Source organism: Hyposmocoma kahamanoa, unplaced genomic scaffold (assembly GCF_003589595.1).
Source record: "Hyposmocoma kahamanoa isolate Upper Pololo Valley unplaced genomic scaffold, ASM358959v1 64, whole genome shotgun sequence".
NCBI lineage: Eukaryota > Metazoa > Arthropoda > Insecta > Lepidoptera > Cosmopterigidae > Hyposmocoma > Hyposmocoma kahamanoa.
In genome coordinates this window covers 2,948,472-2,975,206 of record NW_020653852.1, presented here as the reverse complement: position 1 = coordinate 2,975,206, position 26,735 = coordinate 2,948,472, and the positions used below count along the sequence as shown (strand labels likewise).

General features: G+C 38.2%; 1 protein-coding gene across 1 annotated transcript; it reads left to right on the top strand.

Moving 5' to 3' along the window:
• The first annotated feature begins 38 nt into the window (after nt 1-38).
• On the top strand, nt 39-26,735 carry LOC113231078. The gene is made up of 16 exons (XM_026465245.1): nt 39-132; nt 1,453-1,556; nt 2,984-3,055; nt 7,554-7,703; nt 8,194-8,392; nt 10,248-10,418; nt 12,099-12,262; nt 12,985-13,116; nt 14,369-14,509; nt 15,142-15,306; nt 18,326-18,430; nt 18,980-18,987; nt 22,072-22,176; nt 23,107-23,290; nt 24,245-24,274; nt 26,005-26,735. Exons 1-16 carry the CDS (start codon nt 39-41, stop codon nt 26,062-26,064), a joined length of 1,884 nt encoding a protein of 627 aa, XP_026321030.1. The 3' UTR covers nt 26,065-26,735.

The following is a 26,735-nucleotide window of genomic DNA, read 5'->3' as shown; positions in this document are numbered from 1 at the left end:
TAAAAGAAGTGTTCTAGTGTAATAACTATACAAAGATAATGGCGCGGAAAGGACAGTTGTCCATCCAGGACAGCATCGAGAACGACGAAGAATTTGATGCATATATCGAAGCTAACTATGATAGACTTATTTGTATGTGTATCTTCACCCTTCATAAATTCAAGGCCCATTTATGCGAAAAGAGTTTCTAAGATAGGATTATCGAAAGAATATAAAAAAGTTTCCTCATGCAAATATTCGCTAATAACGTCCGTCCATATGAGCGATAATCGCTTCGCTATTGAACATCTCCGTGTAAACAGATGAACTCGGAATAGCAAATCTCGCACTCGCAGCGGCAGCGAGCGGTACTAACCGATTTGCACGATACTCGCTTGGTCTTGAAAAAATGTTATACGAGAACGTATTTTCAATCGAATCACGTAAAATCATTGTACATATCGAGAACTCATAGGCAAGAATGTCCTTGCTATATATTTCTTTGCGTTAACAAACGCTGCAAGCGATAAGTTACTTGCGAATCTTGTATGATATAATCGTGGGCGACATTTTAGTTCTTGTCTAATGCTATAGATGAAATGGATAGTGATTTGGCCGGATACCGAATATCCGGCGAGCAACTAGATCCGGCCGCCGGATATCGGGACCCACTGTCGCAAACATCTCACGACCGATTTATAGCGCGCATCGCCGTGATTGATTGCACTTTCGCATTGACGATTTGAGTTGTTGTAGTCACATGGTTTTTGTTAAAACGGTAAATTTATTCGATAATACCATTGACTTACAAATAAATGGACGACGGGTCTAATACAAAAACCACGAAAAAAATGTCCCAAGTCAACCTATTCGAAATTTAAATTGTTATGTCATCGCAGTATCGCGCTGTCCGTAGAACAAATGAAGACTAAAGCGGAGTGTCGCGCTCTGTATACGATTTTAGCGCCTTACAAGTGCGGACACTTTTTAGCGCGGACCCGACGTCCATATAATTGTAAGTCAATGGATAATACAAACAAATACACAACAGACAAATTTCAACAGTGAAAAAAAATAGCCAATTAAGCTATATTTTAATATCAGTGCTGTTTGTTTGTTGTACTGATGAAAATTTCTTGTGTTGAAGGAAAAAAACAGTAACATCATTTCTTTGTCTATATTAAAATTTCTCATTGTTATGCCACTTACTTGGTACTTGGTGCAACGGGCATGGTATGTGTTGTTATGCCGCAAAAATAAATCTTATAGGGGGTGAAATAGGAGATGAAAATTTCTTTGTAGAACCCATGGAGATCCGATAAAACTATGAAAATAAATATAGTACGGTAGGTAATTCGATGTACTTATCTATTCTACGCAAACGAAGTCACGAGCATATGTTAAGTTTGGTTTGTTTAAAAAAATACTACGAATAGAACTAAACGCATTTAATGTGAATTATTTTTAATAAAGGTATGGAAGTGTACTCAGAATTCTGTGGCCCCAGTCAAGCAACTCAGAATGCAGTCAGGAAAGGGAAACTTGAAATCGGCGGTGATGACGTTGCTATGTGTAAGGTAGGAGAGATATATAATTTTTTGTTTGTCTAATATATCCTGGTGTGCACAGTGCATTATTCTTTTTCTTTCTGCCATGCCACTTCTCTCTGTTCTGGCTCTATACTCTCATTCTCCTTCCGATACAATTACTGTGAAATAAGTAACACTGGCCAAATGAAACGACGCATGATGCGAATGAAGCTTCATACTTCACATTGGCGTTTAATTCGATCGAATATTATTATTTGACAGTAATTATTTCGGACGAATGTCAGACGGAGAACGAAAGAGAACCGTGCCACCTGCATTCAATTCAACCCCGCCACTTTCTTTTATGTCGTCCTTCCAACGCATCTGCTGTCTCCCTCTAGGACATTTTTCTCTCCAAGGTCGCCAATGCGTAAAGCATTAGCACACCCCTGATACTCCATACAACGGTCGAAAGTTATTTACCTACTTTACGTTAGTTACCCATCACTTTCTCGTACTATTTATTACGTTACGTGCTCAGTGCGGCAACGTAGCAAAAATTCTAACGCGAATCTGTTACCTATAATTCTATTAATAGAATCCTAATAATTACACATGTCCATTATGTATTTATATCGATATAATATAATATTTTTTAAGTACAGTAATATTGAAGATTTCTTTAAAAAATATATTAAAAGCACTTAAAATGTTATATTTTGGACAAGCACTTCTAAATAAGGTAACCAAGGTATTTGAAATTGCGTGTCCTAGGTTACCTAGTTAATAATTAGGCATATTCACTACATAATATTTATCGCCAATACAAATTGAAAATTCTAGAACCCTTGTCTTCTAGGTCACGAAGTTATGGCGTCTCATTATATTGATATAATAAATCTGTATGTACTCTGCACTAAATAAATGAAGAAAATAATAATTGAATGAGTCTCAGACATAAGTTTTTTTTACTTACTTCGTTTCATCTTCCGGGAAACGAAAGAAACTCCTATCTTTATCCCGTTTAGATGATGATAAACAGCTGTACACAACACAATTCACGACCATTGTAAATAGTAACTTACAATCATGTTATATATTAACGTACAAGTTTCGTCTTGAATAAATGAAAACTATATTCAAATATCAAAACCGTCTTTGCCCTTGTCGTTCAGCCAATGTGACCGTTAATGTGCGGGGTATGATGCGGTATCTAAAGCTAGGGAGGGGCAGAGAGTGTCCATTCTCGTTAGTTTTTTGTTATGTAGGATGCCCCTGGCCAGTTTTTTTTTTTTAAATTTATTATTAGTTGAAATTACATTCTAAGAAAGATTACTAGCAGCTCATGGATGCGACAAGCTGAGGACCGGAAGAATTGGTGCACATTAGGAGAGGCCAATGTCGCTGGCTGATGTTCAGTATGTTAGATTCGCCTTTTTACAAGAGCCACAGGTAATTTGACGATTTTGTTTTAGGCCCTAACCGACAATATAAGCTACCTCGAAAGATTTCGATACAAAAGCGAACCATGCTTCGTTTTCATATACGTAAGTGTTATTTTATTACTTCTGAAGAACACAAAACTGGGCAAGAAGTGTCGTTTCAGTTGTGTTTTTATACAAAAGCTTTTCCACAGGAGCGCGGGGGAATGGAAGCCTAAAAATTGATAATAAAAGTCATAATTTATGCAATTTAAATTTTTATTAGTCATGAACGTATGCTTCACATATCTGGGTACTAGATAATCACAGAAAAAATGTGAAACTAAAATGTAATATTTGGTTAAAAAGAAAAAACTAAAACATGTCATTCGCTCCCATTACCCCACAGTTCGGGAAATGGGAGGCGATAAGAATCCCGTATTTCAAATGGGAGCCATTATATATAATCAGTTTGAAAAAAAAATTAAAGTAATAAACTATATAATTTAAAAAGTAATGACAATAAACAAGAAAGTGTTAAAAGAAATATCCAGTGAATATTGCAATGGGATAAGGAGAGCCAAATAGCTCTCATTACCCGCGTAACATCGAACTGAAAAAGGACTAAAACAGTAAAAACAATTCTTTTTTTATTGTGATTTTAAGCATAACTTCTAAAATTTGATAGATATGGTGACATAGCTAGCGTAAATACAATGTAGTATCTATGCACTTTAATGCTTACCTGAGGTGATGAAATTTGGCAAATGATATAAGCGCGGAGCGAAAAACACACAACCATCTCATACGACTAAACGCGGGGTTCTACGGGGGCGCTCACGGGACTCGAACCTTGTCGAACGTTAACGAAGACATAGAAGCGCCGTTTGCACAAATACGAGCATTGGGAAAGTCCAGTTTAACACCGCTCTCATTACCCGCGGGTTCCCAATACCCCGCGTTCCCCCTATATGTCCATACACTAATGTCTTTTCACTAGTGAGATAAGATAAAAGTTTGCATGGATGTGTAATGAAACATAATACAAATAATCTATTTTAACATTTGATGTCATTTCAAAGGATATAGTCACAAGCAGAATGTTTAATTGCGTAATCAAAAAACAATACACATGAAATTATATCCAAGAAAAATATCATCTTTCATACCAAAAATAGAATTTCTCATTGAAATTTAGTAGGGGAGACCCGGGCTGGTAGTTCCCGGGGTAAGTTGTTCTCACAGCAATAACTTTGCAAGAAAAATATATAGCAATACATGTGAAGCACGTCGTTAAAGCGTCATGTGATGCGTCTTGCCGGCAGCCATTTCAGTTACTCCAGCGACGACGAAAGTGTGGCTATATGTGCGTGGAGCTGTCAAAACATCAAGTAAGTACATTTTTTCTTGTTTAAATTTTTTGATCTGTCTTTGTTTATTATGGACCGATTCATACGTAACTTTTCTAAATTGTAGTGACATTAGTAAGTAATCTTATTGTTTGAGTATTTTTTCATTGATTCTATTACTTTGCCGGTCTATCAGTCTTCGTATAAAAACGTAATTTGGGCGTATAAGTTCCTCCCTCGAGGGGCTGGTTGTTCCTAGGACCAACTTTCCCAATGGACCTGCAATAGCGATGAAAGAGACTCAGTTTTTTAAGACCTTTTAAAAAACCTCGACTAATTTTTAACTCCTCGCGACTAGTCTAGTCTCTTAAATCTCAAGTCTTGAGTCATAAGATTAGAACTGGGGACTAATTCGAGTCAAAGTCTTTAACCCTAGGAAGCTTAAAAGACTTATAGGACTAAAACAACTAAAACGACTGGCACCTTATAGCCTCGGGAGTCGCGAGTCATGAGCCGTATGGCGTGATTTTATTTCTACCCACAAGATATTTATTTTACGATTGATGGATAATACAAAAAAATAAATTTGTTCCCAGACGTCAGTTAATTAGATAGAACCAATTCAAGAACTTTCAAGAATATGTTTTTTGGGAATTATTTGTTTCTTTAATATAAAAATGACAGAACCCAACAGTCAAAGTATTTTATTTTTATTTTTTGTATTTTATTTTTCATTTTCAGTACAAAACTTCCACTTATTTGAAAATCGGAACGTTCAGCCCCGCTTTCCCCTATTGATGATTCGCCGGCCGCTGCCGCAGCACGCCCGTTTCGCTCGCTGGACTCGCCCACCGTTATAGTCGCAGTTCTAATCTAATTTAACCTAACTTAAGGGAAATATCAGTTCTATAAGATTAGTTTTAATGTGCTTTCGAGCCTAATACTCCTCGCAGCGCTCGCCATCGCACCTATAATTATACCGTAAATTAATTATGTCCGTCAAGCGTTGTATAGGAAAAAAAATTTTTGTATTTATTTATTTGCGAAACTTCCAATGCAATAGAACAAATTAGTAAAAAAAAATGTTACATAAGATATAATATACGCTATCTTTGTGAATTCACTAGGAGAAAAATGGAACAGATCGAATCGATCATAATTTCGTTCAGGGTGTGAAATAAAATGTCATTTGTTGTAATAAATACATCATATGAATCGGACCCAGTTTGCATGGCATTTTTTTTTCCTAGCGCATCTTCGATGGAAATAGTCTGGTTTGACGATGATGTGCGAGACGCGAATTTAAAATATTTGTTGGTGTATTATTGAACCGTGTTGCTGCCCACTTATAGTTATTACGGTAGTGGAGTTCCTTGTGAAACTTCGCTCAGGGAAATACTGCTGTCTTACCTATTTGGGCCATCAAGCGTAATGTTAACATTAGGGGAACGTGGGGTATTGGGAGCCCGCGGGTAATGAGAGCGGTGTTAAACTGGACTTTCCCAATGCTCGTATTTGTGCAAACGGCACTCCTATGTCTTCGTTAACGTTCGACAAGGTCCGAGTCCCGTGGGCGCCCCCGTAGAACCCCGCGTTTAGTCGTATGAGATGGTTGTGTGTTTTTCGCTCCGCGCTTATATCATTTGCCAAATTTCATCATCCCAGGTAAACATTAAAATGCATAGATACTACATTATATTTACACTAGCTATGTCACCATATCTATCAAATTTTAGAAGTTATAATTGGAATCACAATAAAAATAGAAATGTTTTTACTGTTTTATTCCTTTTTTAATTCGATATTATGCGGGTACTGAGAGCTATTTGGCTCTCCTTATCCAGTTGCAATATTCAGTGGATATTTCTTTAACACTTTCTTGTTTATTTTCATTACTTTTTAACTTATATATTTTATTACTGATTATATAGAATGGCTCCCATTTGTTTGACATACGGGATTCTTGGCGGCTCCCATTTCCCGAACTGTCGGGTAATGAGAACGAATGACATGTTTTAGTTTTTTCTTTTTTAACCAAATATTTTATTTTAGTTCCATATTTTTTCTGTGATTATCTAGTACCCAGATATGTGAAGCGTATGTTCATAATTAATAAAAATTTAAATTGCATAAATTATGACTTTTATTGTCAATTTTCCTTAGGCTCCCATTCCCCCACGCTCCCCTACTGTGAAATTATAGGTACATGGGACTTGTCAACTTATCTCAATATCAACAGTAGGCGTATCGCTTACCGTCAGGCGCGCGACTTGTTAGTCGCGTCACTCGTCACACAAAAAATGTAATCTGCAACGGAAGCGCGACTCACGCGATGACTCACGCGTGCTCGCAATTATAATTACATGCTATTACTATCGTCAACTATTTTACTTAGGGTTTACGCAAACCGGCGTACGGGAAAGCGGAAGACGTAACATTTATAAATGCATGTTTTATACTATTAACTGCCTCCGTGGCCGAACGGTTACCATGCCGGACTGCCACGCAGAGGTCCCAGGTTCGATTCCCGGGCCGGGAGAAATGTTTGTATGGCTTACATTTATTTCTCTCGTGAGTTTGGGTGTAATTTGTGGTGTCTATGTGTGTGTCCATGGTACCCGCGACACAGGGTTTCCCTAGTGCGGGGCTATGTTGAGTGTGTGCGTTATTTATTTATTTATTTATTTTAATAGAAATAAGGCATACATTTTAATCCTCTGAGGCCGACTTTGGAGCATAGCAGCGCATTTCTTTCTACGGGTGACGCCGATATGCGACTGAATCCACCGGTATGCGCTGGAACCCACCGATATGCATCGAAATCCACGGGCATGCGCTAAAATCCATCGGTATGTGCCTGAATCTGCGGTACACTCGCGAAATCGTAAGGGATATCAGTGTGCGCTGGCGGGCATAAGATCTCCTTCGATGCTCTCCCTCACCATCCGTTAGTTTGCGCTGGTTCTTAGTGTACAGATCGACTGCGACTGGTCATTCACAAACTAAGTTCCGTGCACTCGTGCTTCAGAGAACGATTTGTGCAGTAACTTCTGTGTGGAGTTAGGACTGAAGTTATATATTCTTCGCGTTTACTGGTAATTCATTATTAACCTATTTCATAGTATCATTTGAAGGATTACCAATTACATACGGCCAAACGTGTAAGTAATCTAGAGGCTCAAACATAGAGTTTACCCCCTAACCCTAGTTGTTAGCCTTTACCTAATAGGTGGTTTCGTATTTATAAATAGACTGCTTAAATATGAAATTCGCAGAAAGGGAAATTCACGAATATAATGTTTGGTGCAAACGGTATCGAGTTATGCAACATCATTGAGAAAGAGTTGGAAGGTCGGAGAAAAGAGTTGCAAGGCGGTCCTCCGATGATCAAGTATGATTTTGAAGAAGTGTTACCAATTGAAGCTGTACGTAGTCTATTTTTTTTGCTAGCTTTGACTACCATCTGTTTGCAGCAGGGTTCGAAGCGATAATTATCATGATAATTATTACTTTGAATTTCGAACTTATGAAATTACATAAATTCTTTAAAACTAAATTACTTGATAATTCCAAACCCTGGTTTACTGACACTCGATTTATTTTTTAAATTACCTTTGTTTGGGTCTCCCAATTCCATGCTCGCTACCATGGCTACACCTCATCATGACAATGAAGGGCAAGGGGTCGAAGCGATAATTATCATTGATAATTGTCGATAGTAATTATCGCTTCGAACTTATGAAATAAATAAATATCTTTGAAAATAAATGTTTTGATAGTTTCAAATCCTAGTTTACTGACACTCGATTTAAATCATCTTTGATTGGTTCCCCCTATTTTATGCTCGCTAACATGTACCCAATGCCTACCATGCCTCATCGCGACAATGAAGGGTAAAAACAAAACTTTGTACAGGAGAAGACAGAAGTCGAACGTAAACTGGATATAGAAACACAGGAGCAAAGGGAAAGATTGCGAGTGCTTACACTCGCCGCGCGAAAGAAACGAGTGTGCGAGCGAATGTCCGTGGATCTACGCCGATACAACTTTATCCTGTTCTGGCCTCATTGTCACCACGCGCATTATGACCTCTACGAGAAGTGGGATTACGTCAGTATGTTCATCTACATTTTCACTTCTCTATGTTTTCATGAGTATATCAAGTATCATTTGTGTTTAAAACTCTACTTCAGCTCTGCTCCTCACCTATCTAACTCTCCAGCGGTCGCTACGGCGAACTGTATACCCTTCAGCGACCTCTCCTCCACTCATAAGAAGTGTCGACTCAGGGAAGTCGTCAACAGCCCTGAGGACTCACTTTCCCTACTATACAGGTCAACCAGATTGCGACACAAAGATATACTTCGAATAACCGTCCTTGCCGGTGAGAACAAAGAACTGCCAGTTCAGCGTGTAAGCTAAGTAGTTATACGACCTAAAAATCTTTAGCTAGCCCTTGTGTCCGGTTGCAAAGTCAAGGCCATCAATCACCTAGGGGGGTGTGTACGACGATGCTTCCGAAGGCGTTCCTGTTAAGTGGAATTGAAGGAAGACTCAAAAGTCTCCTTTGATGCCCGACTCTTCTCTTGCGGATCGGGAGATGGGTGGTCATCTTCCTCTCTCGCTCGACAGCTCCCTTCCTCGCCTTTACACGTTCGCAGATGGTTGTCACCTTCTTCCACGGCCTGTTGCTTTCCAGCATTGATTTGATCAATGCTATCCAGTCCCTAACTTAATGTAACCTAAACCGGAAAGCCCTATTATAGTGGGACAATTAACACGAACAGTAAAAAGAAAGTACGTACAGTAGAGAAAAACAAAAGAAAAAAAATCATAAGGTCTGTTTAAAATTTCGTTCCATGGCTTTAAATGGCAGAGCATCTGGCACGGATTGTCTGAAGTTGCTGGTTCGAATGCAGCCGGATCTAATGTTTTTTTCTTAATGTTTCGACCTTTGTTGTAATAATTATACCAAACTATACTCTAGCCAAATTCGATGTAGAATGTTTAATAACAAAACGTTGCTAGACAACCAATGATGGGCATAGGAAAAGAACATTTTTTTCAATGCTCATTATTAAGGCTTGCTCTGCCCACCGCCTCTCCCTTAATTAGAATTTAAATAGGTATAGGTAATTGGGTTATGTAGAAGCAATACTCGCCTAGCCAAGTATTATCAAGTTTATAAAATATCGATTGATAAGTGATTTAGGAATAAAAATAAGTGTTTGCATCCTATTAATATTTACTGCTAGATGGTAGGTAATGGTAGATGAAAAGAAACAAAATTGTAAGATTTTATTTGACATTAATTTACCACATATTATATCATCAAGCATCTATTTCCGATTCTGAACTTGAATTACCACCAGAATAACTGCCTCCGTGGCCGAACGGTTACCATGCCGGACTGCCACGCAGAGGTCCCAGGTTCGATTCCCGGGCCGGGAGAAACATTTGTATGACCTACATTTATTTCTCTCGTGAGTTTGGGTGTAATTTGTGGTTGTCTATGTGTGTGTCCATGGCACCTGCGACACAGGGTTTCCCTAGTGCGGGGCTATGTTGAGTGTGTGCGTTATTATTATATTATTATGGAATTCGAATGATTGCAATCTCTCCCTTCAAATCAAAAAGTCACTAGGAAACTGTGTCAGTTTTACAAGTAATTAATTACTGGTCATTTTTGTGTCATTTTAGGTGATTTGAAACTTCTGTTGAATAATATTCATTATAAACAAGACTTCAAGATTTAGTATTATCCATAATCTAGTTGAATTTCGGGGAAAAATATTGAAATTGTAGTAACGGTGAAAGAGTCTAAGATGAAAATCCTAAAAATCATATGTTTTTGTTTGTTGACATTTATTCTACATCGAATTTGGCTAGAGTATAGTGATGTAATTTCAAAAATTATTGAATATTATGGTAATAACACATCGTGACATTCTACTTTTGTTTTCTAACAGATATAGTCGTGGCGGCCAAGGAGGAATTCCAACTGACCGAAGACAACTTGAAGGAAGCTTTATATATGAGCGACATCGATCCCAACGAGGCGTGTCTCTACGCATTGCAAAAGGGCCCTGCACTAGTGGTGCTGTTTAAAATGTTTGACACTGATGACAGAAATTTTGTTAGTGAGTCAAAGATTTATATACTTTTTTTACTTTAATGTTTCTCGGTGTATCCCGTATAGGATTAGCTGTAGCATGGCTCATATGGCGCGAGCCGAGGTATGATTCATGATGTTCACGATTTAATTTTATTTCCTATTTGTGACCAATAACATTTCTAGGAATTCCACAGTCATCAAGTTACCCGATGATTCATATGATTGACCTATGTTTAGTCTTTAGTAAAAGACCAGTAAAACACCAAGTTTATTTATTATTATAGTATTCCGTCGCACCGTGTTATGTTATGAGGTAAACTTACCTTGGTTCGAATCCAATCCAATCCTTGGTTCGAAGGAATTTCTCTAAGAGTGGTTATATACGGCGATGTTTAGCAGCGTCGCTACTCTTGCGATTTATAGGCGATTGCACCGGTACAATCGCAAGTGTAGCGATGCAATTGCGCGTTTGTATCGGTGCAGTTGTTAGTGTTTATGACAGGTGACCAGTCAACAGATTCCAGTTCCAGGTTGAGAACGTCAAACTCAATTGCCGTTTTTAATCGGTTTGATTGTTAGGTTTTTTCGTACATTGGAGCTATTAGGAGACCAACCATGGTAATGTCATAGTCCGTCAGGTCAGTAGTGCAAACCACAGACACTGCTTGACATTTAGTTGGAATAAATATATGGTCCAAATACGTTTTCCGATGCGTATCAGTATAATACACGGGATAATTCAGCCAGCTTAGAAAGGTACTCCGAGATGTGAGTATTTGATGCCTTGGAAAGCAAAATGTCTAGGTTGATGTCACCAGCAAAATCCAGACACGGGGTTGGTGTGGTATTTCTAACAACCGTTTCAAGAGAGGCAATAATCGCATCTTTAAAAAACTGGGTAACCTATAAGCGGTAATCATTTTAAAACAATTGGGGACTTCTATAGAAATGCAGTTGGCTTCGTCAACGTCCAGCTCCGAGAAAACTGGGGATCATTAATTATATCCTTTACGCAAGCCGTGACACCTCCTGATTTGTTTATATATTTTTTTGTGGAAGGAAGGAACGATAATGATGTGTCAACATAAGTATTAGGGTTATAATCTAGTACTTACAGAACTTAAATATATTTATCTCTTATAAATGTAATTTGTATATAATTAATAAATAAAGTGAAAAAAATAAAATTAGTACAGCTCTTCTACAAGCACCCATAGGCTACCTTTCCACCAGAGACCTGCGAGTAGCGAGTAGGTGTGCGAGAAAAAAACCACCAATAGGATTACTTCATATTCCTAGCCTCGCTTGGAGCAGCTCCGATGGAAAAGGGTTAGCTGAGCTAAGTATTTGCACATACAAAATAGCGAGAAATTTGTGCGAGAGACGCGGACGAGAAATGTGTGCATAACGGTGTAGGAAACTAGAGCTACTGAAAGTATGATACTAACTGTCACTGACATATCGCCACCGCTCACCCCACCACCCCGTACCCCACCCGCGCGTAACTGAAAAGAGTACGTAACGCATCCTCGCACAGCTTTGGTGGAAAATATCACACCATTTCACAGCGCCGCTACACATCCTCGCACCGCCTCGCTACATCTCTGGTGGAAAGACAGCCTTAAACTTAGGACTTTGCTTTCCTACCCTATCGGCTAAAATGAGCCATTAATCCCGAATAATAATCGTGTCTGTCGTTTCCAAGACGTATTGCGGTATTCGCTTTATCAAGAAATCCCGCAGCCGAAGGAAGACCTCCCTCCAGAAAAGCAGGTGCCGCCAATTCCTGCCTTCGAACGATATGCATCTATCAGCAAGAGTGCAAGGGAAGTAAGACGGGAGCGATACAACGCCAAGATGCAGAAACTGGTAAGCTTTGATTCCTTGTACTCTATATTATTACCAGCGTTCAAAGTGGCAATAACATCGAGTATATAACAAAAAAACAAATAAATAAAATTGATATAAGACCCATTGGCCTGATGAGTTGCCAGGGATGCTTATTTCGTCTCTATTTCTGATTATGTCCTCAATGGATAATAATCACGATGATTATAATGATAATTTTATCTTGATAAATATACATTGATAAGCGAAGTGACCTACATAGTAAATAAATTGTTTTGATTATTTGGTATCGGATCTTTAGGTCTCAAGTCGTTCGAGAACATATATGTCATGGGTACATTTTTGCACTGTGTATGCTTTCATGTGACGGGTACGAACAAGTAGTGTGCGGGGTAAGCGACACGCCTGGTCCCCATTTCTGCTAATTATCTCGGTTTTTTTTAAAGCATCAAGTGACGGGACGTTCCATGTGCCTGTAATTTCACCAGCACCCTTACCCTTCGAAGCCGGAACGCAGTAATGCTCACATTACTGCGTGGCGACAGAAATATATACTTGTGGTGGCAGTACTTCCTTGGACGAAACTTTTCACAAGGAGCTCAGTGCTACTGAAACTCTTGTGGTCAGTTTTTCATTACTAGGCGGCCCCCTCCCATGAGTGTCAATATTTTTTTGCGCTAAAGTTGTTTGTTACCAAAACTAACATCAGCAACTAAAATATATTTTTTGTTTTGTCATTGCAGCGTGCAGAACAAGAAGAAAGAGATCGTCTAAAAAGAGAACAAGAGAGATTGGCGCGCGAAGCCGAGGAGGACCGCATAAGAGCTGAGAAGCAGAAAAAAGATGAAGAAAGAATGGCAAGACTTGCTGCTGGGGTAAGCATCGTAATGAAACTTATCACTTATCATTATCGTATTTACGGCACGGTACAATGTTAGTTGCAAAAGTATATAAACACAGGATCATTACAGATTAATGCTAAACAATGATTGGGAACAACTTCTTGTGTCTTTGTTTATTAACTGACTGCCACGCAGAGGTCCTGGGTTCGATTCCCAGGCCGGGAGAAATATGTGTATGGCCTACATTTATTTCCCTCGTGAAACCCCGAGTTCCGAGTTCGCACTACACGCCTTTACATTATGTGCCCGCACCGGCACGGGCGGCGCGGCGTTGGCGCGAACTCGCGTGGCGCGATCCGCGAAACCACGAGCCGTTGAAAAGGCCTCTCCACACTCGCGCGCGAAATCACGGCGCGAATCACGGTGCGGATCGCGGCAAGAACTGCCACAGTTCCACACTCGCAGAAGTTCACACCTGATTCACAGTATAGTTCGCGCGCTTGACAAAGATAGACGCTGAAGTTGCTGTTGTTCAGTCGTGGCGTGTTTACCCCGATTCAGTTTTGTAGAATGTGAAATCAGTTAGTTGCGTGCCACTAAGCAACTGGGTGTAAAATAATATAAATCAGTGTAGATTGCTACACTATGTATGCTTTATATCCAGTTATGCTACAGGTTGTGATTTACCACTTTAATTGTTATCCTTTTATTTATCATAGAATTTGGGGACAAGCGTGTCTATACTCCGAGGGTTTCTATTGGCTTTTAATCTCGAGATGAAATCTTTACTTTTCGAACACTACGCTTCGATAGCGAGAAAAAAAATATTTCAATCGTTTCGCTCTACAACAAAATTACGAACCAAAATTCTGAAGTTTTCGCGGTATTTTCTTTTCCAACCAGACACAGCTACAACAAACGCAATAGCGAGGGAAATAATGTGGCGCCACCGTCTATGCGGAAAAGGCACGGAACTAAAACCGAACTTGCTACCTACTGCCTATTTGAGTTTGTTCACTAGAAGTAAATTAAAAAATGTGGTACTTTTTACTCCCTACGGATTAAAGGATACACTTTACTCCCGCTACGTAAGGCTATATTGACGTACTTTTAGAGCATGAACAGTGAAAAATCAATTTATTAACTAAACTTAACTCCCGTACATAAGTTGAATTTTTACTCGTCATTTTATTGCGAACCAGTATGTAGTCTTTTTAATCGTGAGCTTCCACGGCGATCGGCCGTAACTGTGGACTTGTTGTAAGTTCAAAATTTTCTTTTGCAGTTACCAGCAGAGCCTGAGCCAGAAGAAGTTGGAGCAGAAGGAGTCGAAGGCGAAGGATTGGAAGGCGAAGAACTGGCCCTTACGGAAGCGACGGAAACCACTGCCACCGAAGGCACGGACTTAGAAGGCCTGCCGGTAGTTGTTTTTGGATGCTCAGTTGTTTTTGTGGTTGAACTACAGGCCTACCGCTTAACTCCTGTTCGTTCCTGAGGTAGTTGCGCGGTGCGAGTGAGGTGAAGGTATACAGTGTTTTTTTTTTAATGAGACAGTATGGGGAAATACCGAAATCATACAAGATACAAGGAAAATGTCTTAGGAATCATTGTATCTTTTTTAGTAAAAACAATTTTGGTATTGTAAATTTTTTGGTCGAGCATGAGTTGTCCATAAAAATAATAAAATTGGTCACAATTTTTTTAGTGCTGATCGACTCAGTTTCATGTAAAGATCATTTAATCGTATGGGACGAAAAAAATCGGGACAGCAGAAGTTCGTCAAATTTCATACAAGCGACATATATAATATGTATAATAGCGAAAAGTAAATATATAATATGTATATCGCTATTATACATATTCCTCGCTTTAGATTTTATTATTTCCTCACATTGTTTGAGAAAAGCACTATATATGCCTCGGCAGCACCGGGCATTGCCTAACTATAATACATTGATGATGATATCTATACTCACAGTATAGTGTATACCTACCTAACTTCAGACACAGTTTAGTGTATTAAACGGATATGCTAGTCGACTGATCTGAATTATTTAGCTGGAGGACGACGAAGTACGTGAAGAGCAAATACCAGAGTTCCACTCAGACGTCGAGATCGAGGGTGAGGAGTACATCCCTCCTGGCGGCCTCTTTGTACCGGGTCTGTACTGTCCGCCGAACGAGCTCGCTAAATCCAATGGTCTCGTTTTGTTCTTCAGAAAGGTAATTATAAAAAAAGACTTGTACCGAGTTAGTATGGAGCTTGGTACTTTATTCCCAGAAAAAATTAACCAGGCTCAACTTTTTTGCTAGATATATTATATATAGCTTGAAATAAAGAGCTTAGCAGAAAAAATAAAACGAAATATTGTGACTGCATTTTGTTTATTGATTTAAAACAAAAGTGTGGTAGACATGTTTAAAATAATCATCAGCGGTGCTAAAAATGATCAAAAAATCGATAGATTGTAACATTGACATCCTGTCAATATTTTTCATGGCATTGGCCATTAGTCATTCTGGACAAATGCCAAGTTGTGTCGTAAAATTAAGCAACCAAAAAAATTTTACTGCACGTCACTATTGACAATAATGTACATCAATTAACTCCTTCAACGTAGTTATATGAATTGAAACAAACAAAACTTGATGAACGGACAAACGTCAAAACGGCCATCGTAGCGTGCCGGTACTATAACATTTAAAAAGACAAGGAAAGAAAATAGATTCGGAGTATAAGATATATCAAAAGAAACTACGGAAGCCTTAAATACAGTCAATGGAAGCAGAACGGTGCCACGGGTTTGCGACCTGACAAAATTCAAAGGAAAATATTTCTTATGGTATGGTCAATAGCCATGAAGTTAAGCCATAAAAAAACTGAGTTAATACATAACCATACCTTGCACTAACTAACGCAGGCCAGGCACAAATGATTTTTTTTGTGACACATGCCTACATACCTCTGATATCGGGAACTTTTTATAGTTTTATCGCGTGGCATATTTGGAGAATTGTTTTTTGTAATAAAGTAGATAAACCTTTATTACAAATTGGTCCAATCAGTACATTTGGTATTTATTACGTGAACTAACTTAATATGGACAAATTAAGTAGGTTTTAAAAACCTCTTTTTGGCGGTAGATGTCGCTCAACGTTAAGGATCTAAGGAACATACTAATTAGTGATTTGAGTTTCATTTAAATTATGATTATAATCCATCTAGACTTACAGAAGACTTTGGTATAATTTGAAAAATCTAAAGAATTTCTTTTATGATTTTTTTCTGAGTGTTCGATCTTTGTATTAATAATTATAACAAACTAGTGGAGTAATTTCACAAAAAATAATTGAATATCAATTCAATAAAAAATTAATTAATACAGTGAATAGCGACATCTCTCGCCAGGACTGGTAGCTGTAAAGGTACTAACTCGGTGATAAATCTGTTAAAGATTTCTCATAGATGGCGCTACGACTAAAAAGTCGTTGAAAGACCAAGTACAAAGACACGACGCATGCACATAGAAAAATTCGTGAGGTCCGTTGGTTCGTTCCGTGGCTTAGTTGGTATAGCGTCTGGCACGGTATGCAAGAAGACGTCGGTTCGAATCCGACCGGATCGAAGGAATTTTTTCTGAGTGTTTTTTCTGAGTGTTCGATCTTTGTATTAATAATAATTTCTTTTATTCTAACTTGTATAAATAGGCCGTTTGAAAATGCAAAATAATTATTTTCACAATAATTTCGCTATTGTTCTTTTCTGCCTTCTATCTGGAAAAAAATGTAAATATATTTTTCACATCAGTAGCTCGGAAAGGTTGTCTTTCTCATTGGAAATCTGCGCGCAAAAGCGTTTTTTGCTAGTTCGAATTTCGAACTTGACGATTGACTGTGGTGCACCTAACTTTTTCTTTTGATGAAAAGACAAAATAATGGCACGTTCAATTAAGCGATTTGTCGTACATTACTTATTTATGTAACATAAACATAATGTTGGTATATTTTATACTTATTATTGTTGACATTAATTAATTAGTGAGGTGAAAAGTTGTGTGTTTCGATCGGCAGCAAACATCGAGTATATAACCAGAAATAGAGACGAAATAAGGACCATTATTCATGGTAACACATTAACGATACAGCTCTTATAAATATCAACTCCTGTTTGCACTGAAATATAGACAGGCCAAATACTGACCTGTGCGTACGTCTCCGTATATTCCAAAAAATATTCTGTACTTATTGTAATAAAGATAATATCTCTAACAATGCCGTGCTGTGCTATTCGGTGGTGTGGGAAAAACAGCAAAACATCTAATTACAAAACAAACGGAATCACATTTCATCGGTAATTAAATATTAAATATGTAATTTTGCAGTTTTCGTCCATTATAGCAAAGCTCAAGTTAACTGGTCGACTTGAAGTGAAACAGTGGACGATATCCTTTGACGACACCCGTCAATTGTTTCGAACTCGGGCTGGCAATCGGAGCGCAATTGTCACAGTAATGATATGGCAGAATAATTTTCAAACAAATTAAATGACATTTCGTCTCTATTTCTGGTTATATACTCGATGGCAGCAACGTTACGCTACTCTAATCTTGGCTTCCTTTGCTTGCTCAGGTTTCAATACAAGCACTGACGGCAAAAAACAACTTTGCAGCCTTGCATAACAAAATAACTATTTCAGTATAAGACTACCTTAGAATAATAACGCATAGAAACCTAGTCTGCACACGCTTAAGTGAGGCAAATTGAAACGCGCCAAAAGGGCATGCACGAGCGGGCGGGCCTTCAGTGCTCAAGGTCAACTTGCACCGCGAACAGATCAAGAATTTTAGCTAAAAATGACGAAATGTGCGGTAAATGAGTGCAAAAATACGTCAGACAAACATAAAATAGATACTAACATCACATTCCACAAGGAAGTAACGCTTTTCAACTTGTATTTTTATATAAATATTCACTAAAACCGAAAATTAACCTACTACTAAAACTAGCCTACATGAATTTGATTTTTGCCTCACTTCACTTGTGACAGTTCGTTTGGTATGAAACTATCATTCTATGCGTTATTATTCTAAGAAGACTACTACCTAAACTATTTTTTTCTCCGAATCAGTCAACTTTTCAAGAAAGTTGTTTTTACTATAGGTATCTTATTTTGCATTACATTTCATTTTACATTTGGCTTTATTATACCAAGTGTCATTGTACCTATTCTTGTACCGCACAGACAATACAAACCGTCACCACAATAGAATCAGAGGTATTGCCGCCACACGTTTTAGTGATGTTCCATGTCGACAAACGGCATGAAGTGATGGACGTTGTCGAGCAAGTGAAGGACGAAATTATGAATGTAAGTTGTTTGTATCAAAGTAAATAATAAATATCGAGTTCTTAGGTTTTCGCGATTGTTATACATAGGAAATGAAACTATTTTTCCGGATTTAAATCGCGTATATTTGTTTTTTCAAAGAAACCGACGTTTCGGGCCCTTTACAAGTCCCATGGTCACGGTTGACTCAGGTGGTACAGTCTTCAACCAGTTATGTCTAATATTGATGCAAACCACCCTATTTTTTCACTATAGTTACAATAGTTATTAATTAAATACCTTATTTTTAATTTTACAAAGAAAACATTCCATTTTAAGCTATATTAAGTTTTACAAATTATTTTATTGAATGAATTTTTATTAAGTTCAATTTATTATTAATTATTAATAGAAATTAGAATAAACTAAAACATATTAATTAGTACTGCAGTCTTATGTCTGTTTGGGATTTTTCATTAGAGGAAATACTGGATCCCAAACTGGTGGTACGGAGAAACCATCTTCCCTGTTGAAATTAGGATGTTTTTTAATTTCAATGGCCTCTCGTAGCATCCTGGGTAAATAACGGACTTCTTTTGCAAGGACCTGGGGTTTGTCAAACTTCATTGAAAAGTTAAGAAAATTGAAAATTAGTAAAAAAAATTGTTTTGTTTTGTCGATGTTTGGAAATGTAAAAATTAAACACTACATTAAGTATAAGTTAAAAATGTTAAATATGCATTTATAGCTATGGAAGAGCGGTGCCTCCTGACACAGGCTTGATAAGCTTAATAGGAGGTACCATCCACTGTTCATGTAAAGTTCATTGTATTACTGAAATAAACATGTATTATTATTTATTATTATTATTATTATTACTACAACTATTATGGACAGGCGTGTCGCTTAACATCAGGCCCAAAACTTGTTCACCCCGTCATAATCATAAAAAAAAAAACGTTTTACTTCGAACACATACAACACTGTACCATACGGTTCCCTAACGAATGTAGATACTTGTGCAGAGCAACGGCAGGGAACTCGGGCCATATCCTGTAAACACGCTTAAATGCTTTTACACTATCCCATTTCAGGGGCCCTAAGAGCGTTTGCACACGGCGACTTAAATTAGCGACGCAAATGCGATGCGGCCGTCGCCCGCGCACACTGCGAATGATTCGCCGGGCGAAGACGCGTTTCTTCAAGTTTTTTACCTCATTAATAAGATCAACGAATAATTCGTAACGATTTCTTTCCTGATGCACCCAGCACCTTTTAGGCCTTCTTCTTTTAATTCTCCGATGAAGTAAGTGTAAGAGCTGTTACCCACAGCGACTTTAGCAGCCATGCAAACGCGATGCAGTCGCTAATCGTCTACATTTACACACACGCGCGAATTTATGCCGAGATGCAAACGCGCGACTGCATCGATACAAACGCGCTATTGCGTTGATGCAATCGCCTTTAACCACTGTAACCATTGACCTACCAACAAATGGACATCGGGTCTAATACAAAAACCACTAAAAAATGTCCGAAGTTAACCTATAGAAACATAGTGACATGTAACGAAATATAAAAACTACAACCTTTAATTTAAATTGTAACGTAATTGCAGTACTGCCAAATTTTGCATGCAACAATTTAAGGGCCCAAAAACACCATATTCAGCTTATACTGGAAACTTAACAAAATGCACCATATTTAACTTCGACTGAAAAATACTTTTTCATAAAAGTAATGGAGTAGCCTTTCTCGTAAATATCAATTAATTTTTATATATATTATGTCGAATTTTGTACAACTTCACTTAAAGATATAATAAAGAGTTGGCCAGATACATACATACAAATATTGCTACAAATGTGAAAATAACTATAAGAAATGTACCACTAACTAACTACTACTAAACGTAAACTCAAATATCCGTAATTCAAAAAAATCGATTTACAATAAAACCGTTATGCTTTCAAGTAATTTTCATGTAACAAACCAAAAGCTAATTTTGGCTAAATTTGGGTAATATTCCTAAAAAGTTATATTTGACATTATGAAAATTCGAGCTAACGTTATTTCGGGCAAATGTATTTTCTGACTTCTGATACGTAATCCCAAGCAGTAAAACGAGTACAACAATATTTTGTTAGTTATTGCTAACGTTCAATAAAAAGTCATTTAAAAAATAAGATTAAAATTAATATGACTCTATTAGTTTCTGTGTTCCAAATATTGCAATCGCTTATAGTTCAAACAATTGAAAATGACCAAGAAGTTTATATAAGCTTCTTGAAATTGAGGTAATGGGTCTCTTTCCATCTTTTGCGCATGCAATTTGTAGAAAAAGGACAGTTAGCTATATGATTGTTTTGTTTGCTTTCGTAATTTATATTTACGATTGATTTATATGTAAATTAAATACTATGCAACTGTACAAAATAACTCTTTTCAATGAAATCTTTTCTATGAAAACACAATATATTTGTTTAGTGAAAATATGATACAAAATCCTGTTTTACACTTTACTGAAGTAATTTTACAAGTTATTATTATATAGTACTGCATGATTGACAACCGCGCTGTCAGTCGAACAAATGAAGACTGTTGCGCGATTGACGCTCTGTATGCGATTTTAACGCCCTATGGGTGCGGACATTTTTTAGCGCGAACCCGACGTCCATTTGTTAGTAAGTCAATGACTCTAACGCGTAAATGTAAATAAGCTATCATATCCGGTGTGTGCTGTAACTTTTCTGACGATCTCGATCGATCGAAAATAACCGCGTGGCTTGGCAAACATCTCCCGCCAAATTTGCGGTCCGTTTGCGGTCCGTCACCGCCTGGCCAATCATCCGCAGTGTGCGCGGGCGACGACCGCCAAGCGCGCGGTTGTCCGCGATTATTTTTATTTCTGTTTTATCAAGAATATGTTTAGAGATAGACTGTCTTTTTATAAAAAAACCAAAAACCGTCGTAGTAAATATTCGTTTCATTCGAATGTTCAATTATGAGATTTTATATTATTTGAATGATTCGAATATCAAAACTGGTCGAATATTGCAAGCCCTAGTCTCGGTGGAACTACCGACACCCTCAGAGTGCGTGTATACGCCAAGAAAAGTCGATGGGTCTATGCAGAATTGCTATTGCGTTAGGGCGCATTGTCGGTAAACGAACGTTTATGCGCGTGGACTGATTTTGCAAAGTACCACTGCCACTGTTGCACCACTAATTTCATTGCGAAGTTTAGTAGAGGAACGACCCGTATTGTGGGACAAAACCTTAGAGATTTATAAAGATAAACGACGTACTTGGAGAGAAATATTTATTATTCTATACATATAATTTGCAATCACCATTTTTTTTATTAGTAGTCAACATATTTCTTCACACAGTCGATAGTAAAACGACAGCTATCTGGAAGTGCACTGACACGTTTACCCTACACACGTCTGCCCGAAAGCATTCGTATCGTGTACATACTCACCATTTTCTTGTCTGCAACAGACACGAAATATTTTCGTGGCTAGATCCGACAAAATTCTTGTCGTGTACAAGGCCATTCTCGTCTTTTCTGGTACAGACATGACGAATTTCTTAGCGTGTACACGCGCTGTCAGTGAAAATATTGTGAATACTTAAGTTTTTTTGTTTAGCTAAAAAAGTACACTTTTACAGATGGGGTTATTCCAAGGCGACGATCCGTTTAATGTGGAACATGTAGCGTTCACTGTGAAGCAGTACGACAAGATGGTCCGATTGCGAAAACAGTAAGTGTTTACCAGTGTTAATACGTAATGAACTAACGGCGCGCATCTTTACACACACGACAGTTAGTCTAAACAACGAAATACTATAAGGTTCGAAACACACTTCTTCTCCTCTCAGCTTGGTTACGATGAGTCTCAAGAGACACAATAAAATAGAGTTTATTTTTTTCTTTTTATGTTGATTCGATTCCCGGCCAGGACCCCGATTCAGAACTCTTTCCGAGTTAAACGATCGATTCGGATACGACATCGTTTTCCAACACCGTTTACGGAGTTAGTTCGTGAAATAGATTATAATAAAAATGAAAATCCTTTTATACACATTTTCGAGACTTTAAAGGCCTAAAATATAGCAATGCATAGTCTTAGTCTTGCATTAAAATAAATTAATAAAATTGAACAAAATCCAGACTTTATTTAAAATAAAAAGTAATTTCCATATACTATAACTGTATTCTGAATAACGTTTGTAACCATTTCCGGTCGAGAAGTTCGAGTCATCGTACGGATGTGACGTCATTTCGGTTCGGTTTCGAATACGACAGTTTGACATTCGATTCGTGAATAAAAATCAGCAGCCCAATTCAGAACTCTTCGGTATTTTAACCGAATCTTTCGATTGGATATCGTCCTCGAATCGAAGGACGTTTTCCGAGCTATTCAGAACATACGTGTTAAACGTTAAATTCGGATACGATATCGTTATTAACAAGTTCCCTGTGCCTGTAAATTCACACACCTCCTTTCACGCACCCTTACCCTTCCAAACCGGAACGCAATAATGCTAACATTTCTGTTTAGCGGTAGAAATAGGTAAAATAAGCTAAGTATAATATATGTATAAATAGTTTCATTTCCTACGTGTAGCAATCGCTAAAACCTAAAAACTCGATAGGTACTATTCACTTTTTAATCTGTCGTACCTGGCAGCTTAGATCGCTTCGCATTGCAAGTATCCCGTAAAAGAAGTTTTGCTTTGCTGCAACTGGCGGGGCTGAACCCTTGCTACATTAGCAGTGACGTGGAGGCCGGAGAGCGCGACTGCCTTGCGCTATTCCCAGTAGGCTATGGCGACCAGTATATAGAAGAAGAAAGCATTAAGGAAGAGGCCCCGGTATACTTATTTATAATATTGTAATATAAAAATAAACTTACGGGCAAATACACCAAGCTGTTTTTATTTACTTTGGAAGTGGATTACTGCCACTGCCAGAGTATTACGATTTAGAATATTTAAAAAGCTTGGTTTATTTGCTTCCAAGTTTGGGAATAGAGATAGCGACTGAGTTTGCCAGCATTGTAGCATATCAAAATCCGTACACTCAAAACGGACTCCCTTTGACCTGACTCCGACTTTTCGTGGTATATCCATCTACCTGGAATGGACCCGTCGTCCAATTCAAAATTCAGCAGATGCGTAGAATCCATGACCAAAAAAGCAGCAGGGATTCTTTTAAAGGTGAGGCGTTACTCCACACAGAGACAGTTGCTTCAGGCGTACGTAGGTACCAAGCACAAATTCGCGGTCGTGTCTAAATACAAACTGGCCTTGGATTCAGTTGAAAGGCGTGTTAAGAAGATTATAGTTGATTCGGATTTCATAGAGACGAAGCTGTAGAGCCTTGAACACCGCCGTAAAATTATCTGCTTATCGGTATTCTAAAATTATCTGCTTATCGGTATTCTACAGGATATATTACGAAAAGTGTGCGATGGAAATACACGATTTAATTCCGCCTTCCCTTATCCATGATCGAGGGTCTAAATCTAGGGTTCTACTCCTATGTTGTGGATATGCCAAATATTCGTACAAAGCGTTTAGCTTCCACATTTATATGGCGAACGGCTTCCCTGAACGCTATAACTTGGGCCTTTTCAGGGCGAGAGTGAATTTAGGTGTGCGTGCTCCATCGTCTGCCTCATTGTCACTTTACAGAAGGTGAGATGGAGGTCAAACACGCCCGTGTTCTTTTACCCAAAAAAAAAACCACTTCATGGTGAATCGGTGATGGTATAAGTTAGAACCAATTTGTATTGTCTAAATGGAGTCGTTAAATCTTTGTTACAGCCCGAAGAACAAATTCAAGTCGTGGAAGCAGTAAGTTTCACATTTCTGTAAAATGTTATAAAAGGCATGTGTAGGGGCCAATACTACGCTATAGTATTGACGCCTAATTGTTTAAATTGATAGATGATAAAAGTATAAAGTTTATTAATAAAGTAAGAAGATACAAGACTCGTTGAGGATGTGTATCTCTTACGTTGTTGTTACGTTAAGACATATGAATGTTCGTTAAACACTCAAGATGTCTAGATGAAGTGAATGCTCGTTTAACACTAAAATTACTTGCCTACTTATGTGCCCATGTAATGTATGTAAGCCACGGACAGTAGGCCACAAAGTAGAGCGCAAGGTAAGCGGAAGAAAAATGTGCGGTTGTAAACCGTACAGCATGTAATGCCTAACTTTGGTCTCATTTTGAGATTTACATTGACGTATGGGATTGAAGCGAATGTTTGTAACGATTATTATATTTCCAGTCTAGACAAATTACAGGCCTACTACGCTACTTACGCTTTATAGAGTCGGTTCCTGAGGTAGATGCGCGGTGTGGGGGGAGTGACAGTTTACGTAACAGTGATGTCGCACTGCAAGATATTTCTGACGATATTTATAATTGATTATCACTAATATCAGGTTCCTTACCACGGTATGACTTCTTTTTATTTTCCCGATATTTCGGAACGGTCGCACGCTCCATGGTCACGGGTTTACTGGACGGCGGCGGATGACAGCTTTAAGAGCAGACATATCTGTCTACCCTCCTGCGCTGTCGATGACTACCTTCATCGCGATTTGTTGTGGCGTTACCATTGTCACTCACTTTTTTCACACAAACCACACTCACTCTATCCACACGCGAAATTGAACTCGAGGTGTTTTTGTTTTTATTACTGCACGCACTAAGGACCGGATTCCATGCACTGGACAGTTTAAAACCATCATCACGGTGAAATGTTTTGTACTTCGTGATCTCGATAGCTTCTCGTACCAACCGTGGTATGTAGTGACGTTCTGTCGAGAGTACCTGGGGGCTATGCAACTCGATCCAGTGGTTAGTGTCAGTCTGTGTGAGATGTTGTGCTATAGCCGACTTCTGTGCATCATTGTTTTTACTGCTCGGATCCTTCCTACGATCGACAATTATTCGTTTAGTCTGACCGATATACGAGCTCCCACAATTGCAGTTCACTTTATAGACACCCGGTGTTATAAAGTGAACCACGAAAGTCTTAAAATCGATATTTATAATAGCTGATTCAAAAAAGTGCCTACCAAATCTGTCAAGTTTTGATAAGTGAAACGATAATAAAAATACTTTTTAATTGATAATTGAAATGAATAGGTAAGCTATTTGGAAAAACTGCCACTTCTCATTCAACTTGTTATTAAACATCGTCAGAAAAATCTTATAGAAATTAACCAGTGTGCAGCGCGACATAACGGTTATTCCTCCCACACCGCATACCTTACCTCTGGAGCCGACTCAGTTAAGCGGCAGGCCCGTAGTATGGAGTTCTACCGAGTATGCTACTTGGGATATATGTATATACAACTCAACCAGTTTGAGCATCAACCTGACCAACGGAAACACTGCTCATTGCTACGCATTACGTCGAAAATGTTTAAATAAACAAGGGCGAATGCAACTACAGCGGCGCCGGCGGTACCGCTTTTGTTACAGAGCGCCGTGTGTAATCAGCCTTATAATAATATAGGTAATAAGGCCTTCTGAAACATTTAATAAAAGTACTATTTATATTCAGGCTCCCGCAGTCGAAGAAGCAGAAGAGAAGGCAGAAGAAGAGGAAGAGGACGAAGGATAATAAAATAAACATGTACTTTGCAAATGCTTTGAGATCCTAGAAATGTCAATTATGTCTACCAGTTTTAAAGAATTTCTTTGTCCAATTGTTATCTTCTACTAGAAACTTGTCTTCTGGAAGATTTAGATAATAATAATACAGATGAAGTAGGCTCTTATTACACACCCTCCACATAGATACACACCATACTGCATTTACTTGATTTCGGTCCGTAAGTGTGGTTAAAACCTGCCAACGGGCTAAGAAAAAGAAGAAAAACAGATAATAATAATAATAACGCACACACTCATAGCCCCGGACTAGGGAAACCCTGTATCGAGGGTACCGTGGACACACACATAGACAACCACAAATTACACTCAAACTCACGAGGAAAATGAATGTAGGTCATATAAATATTTTTCTTGGCCCGGGAATCGAACCCGGGACCTCTGCGTGGCAGACCAGCATAATAACTGTTCGGTTACGGAGTGTTCGACCTATTTAGTGAAGTGCAGGTGTAGTGTAAGACAGGCGGGAGTTACACTGGGACTTGTTTATAATCTACTATGGAAATATGGCAAATTTTATTTCTCATACATTGACTTACAAATAAATGGACGACGGGTCTAATACAAAAACCACGAAAAAAATGTCCCAAGTCAACCTATTCGAAATTTAAATTATTATGT

What these genes read in the sequence shown, in the direction of transcription:
- LOC113231078 (XM_026465245.1), top strand. Translation starts at nt 39, where the DNA reads ATGGCGCGGAAAGGACAGTTGTCCATCCAGGACAGCATCGAGAACGAC. An exon ending in ACGCCAAGATGCAGAAACTG is followed by an intron (nt 12,263 to 12,984) that starts GTAAGCTTTGAT and finishes TTGTCATTGCAG; the next exon opens with CGTGCAGAACAAGAAGAAAG. An exon ending in TGGCAAGACTTGCTGCTGGG is followed by an intron (nt 13,117 to 14,368) that starts GTAAGCATCGTA and finishes TTTCTTTTGCAG; the next exon opens with TTACCAGCAGAGCCTGAGCC.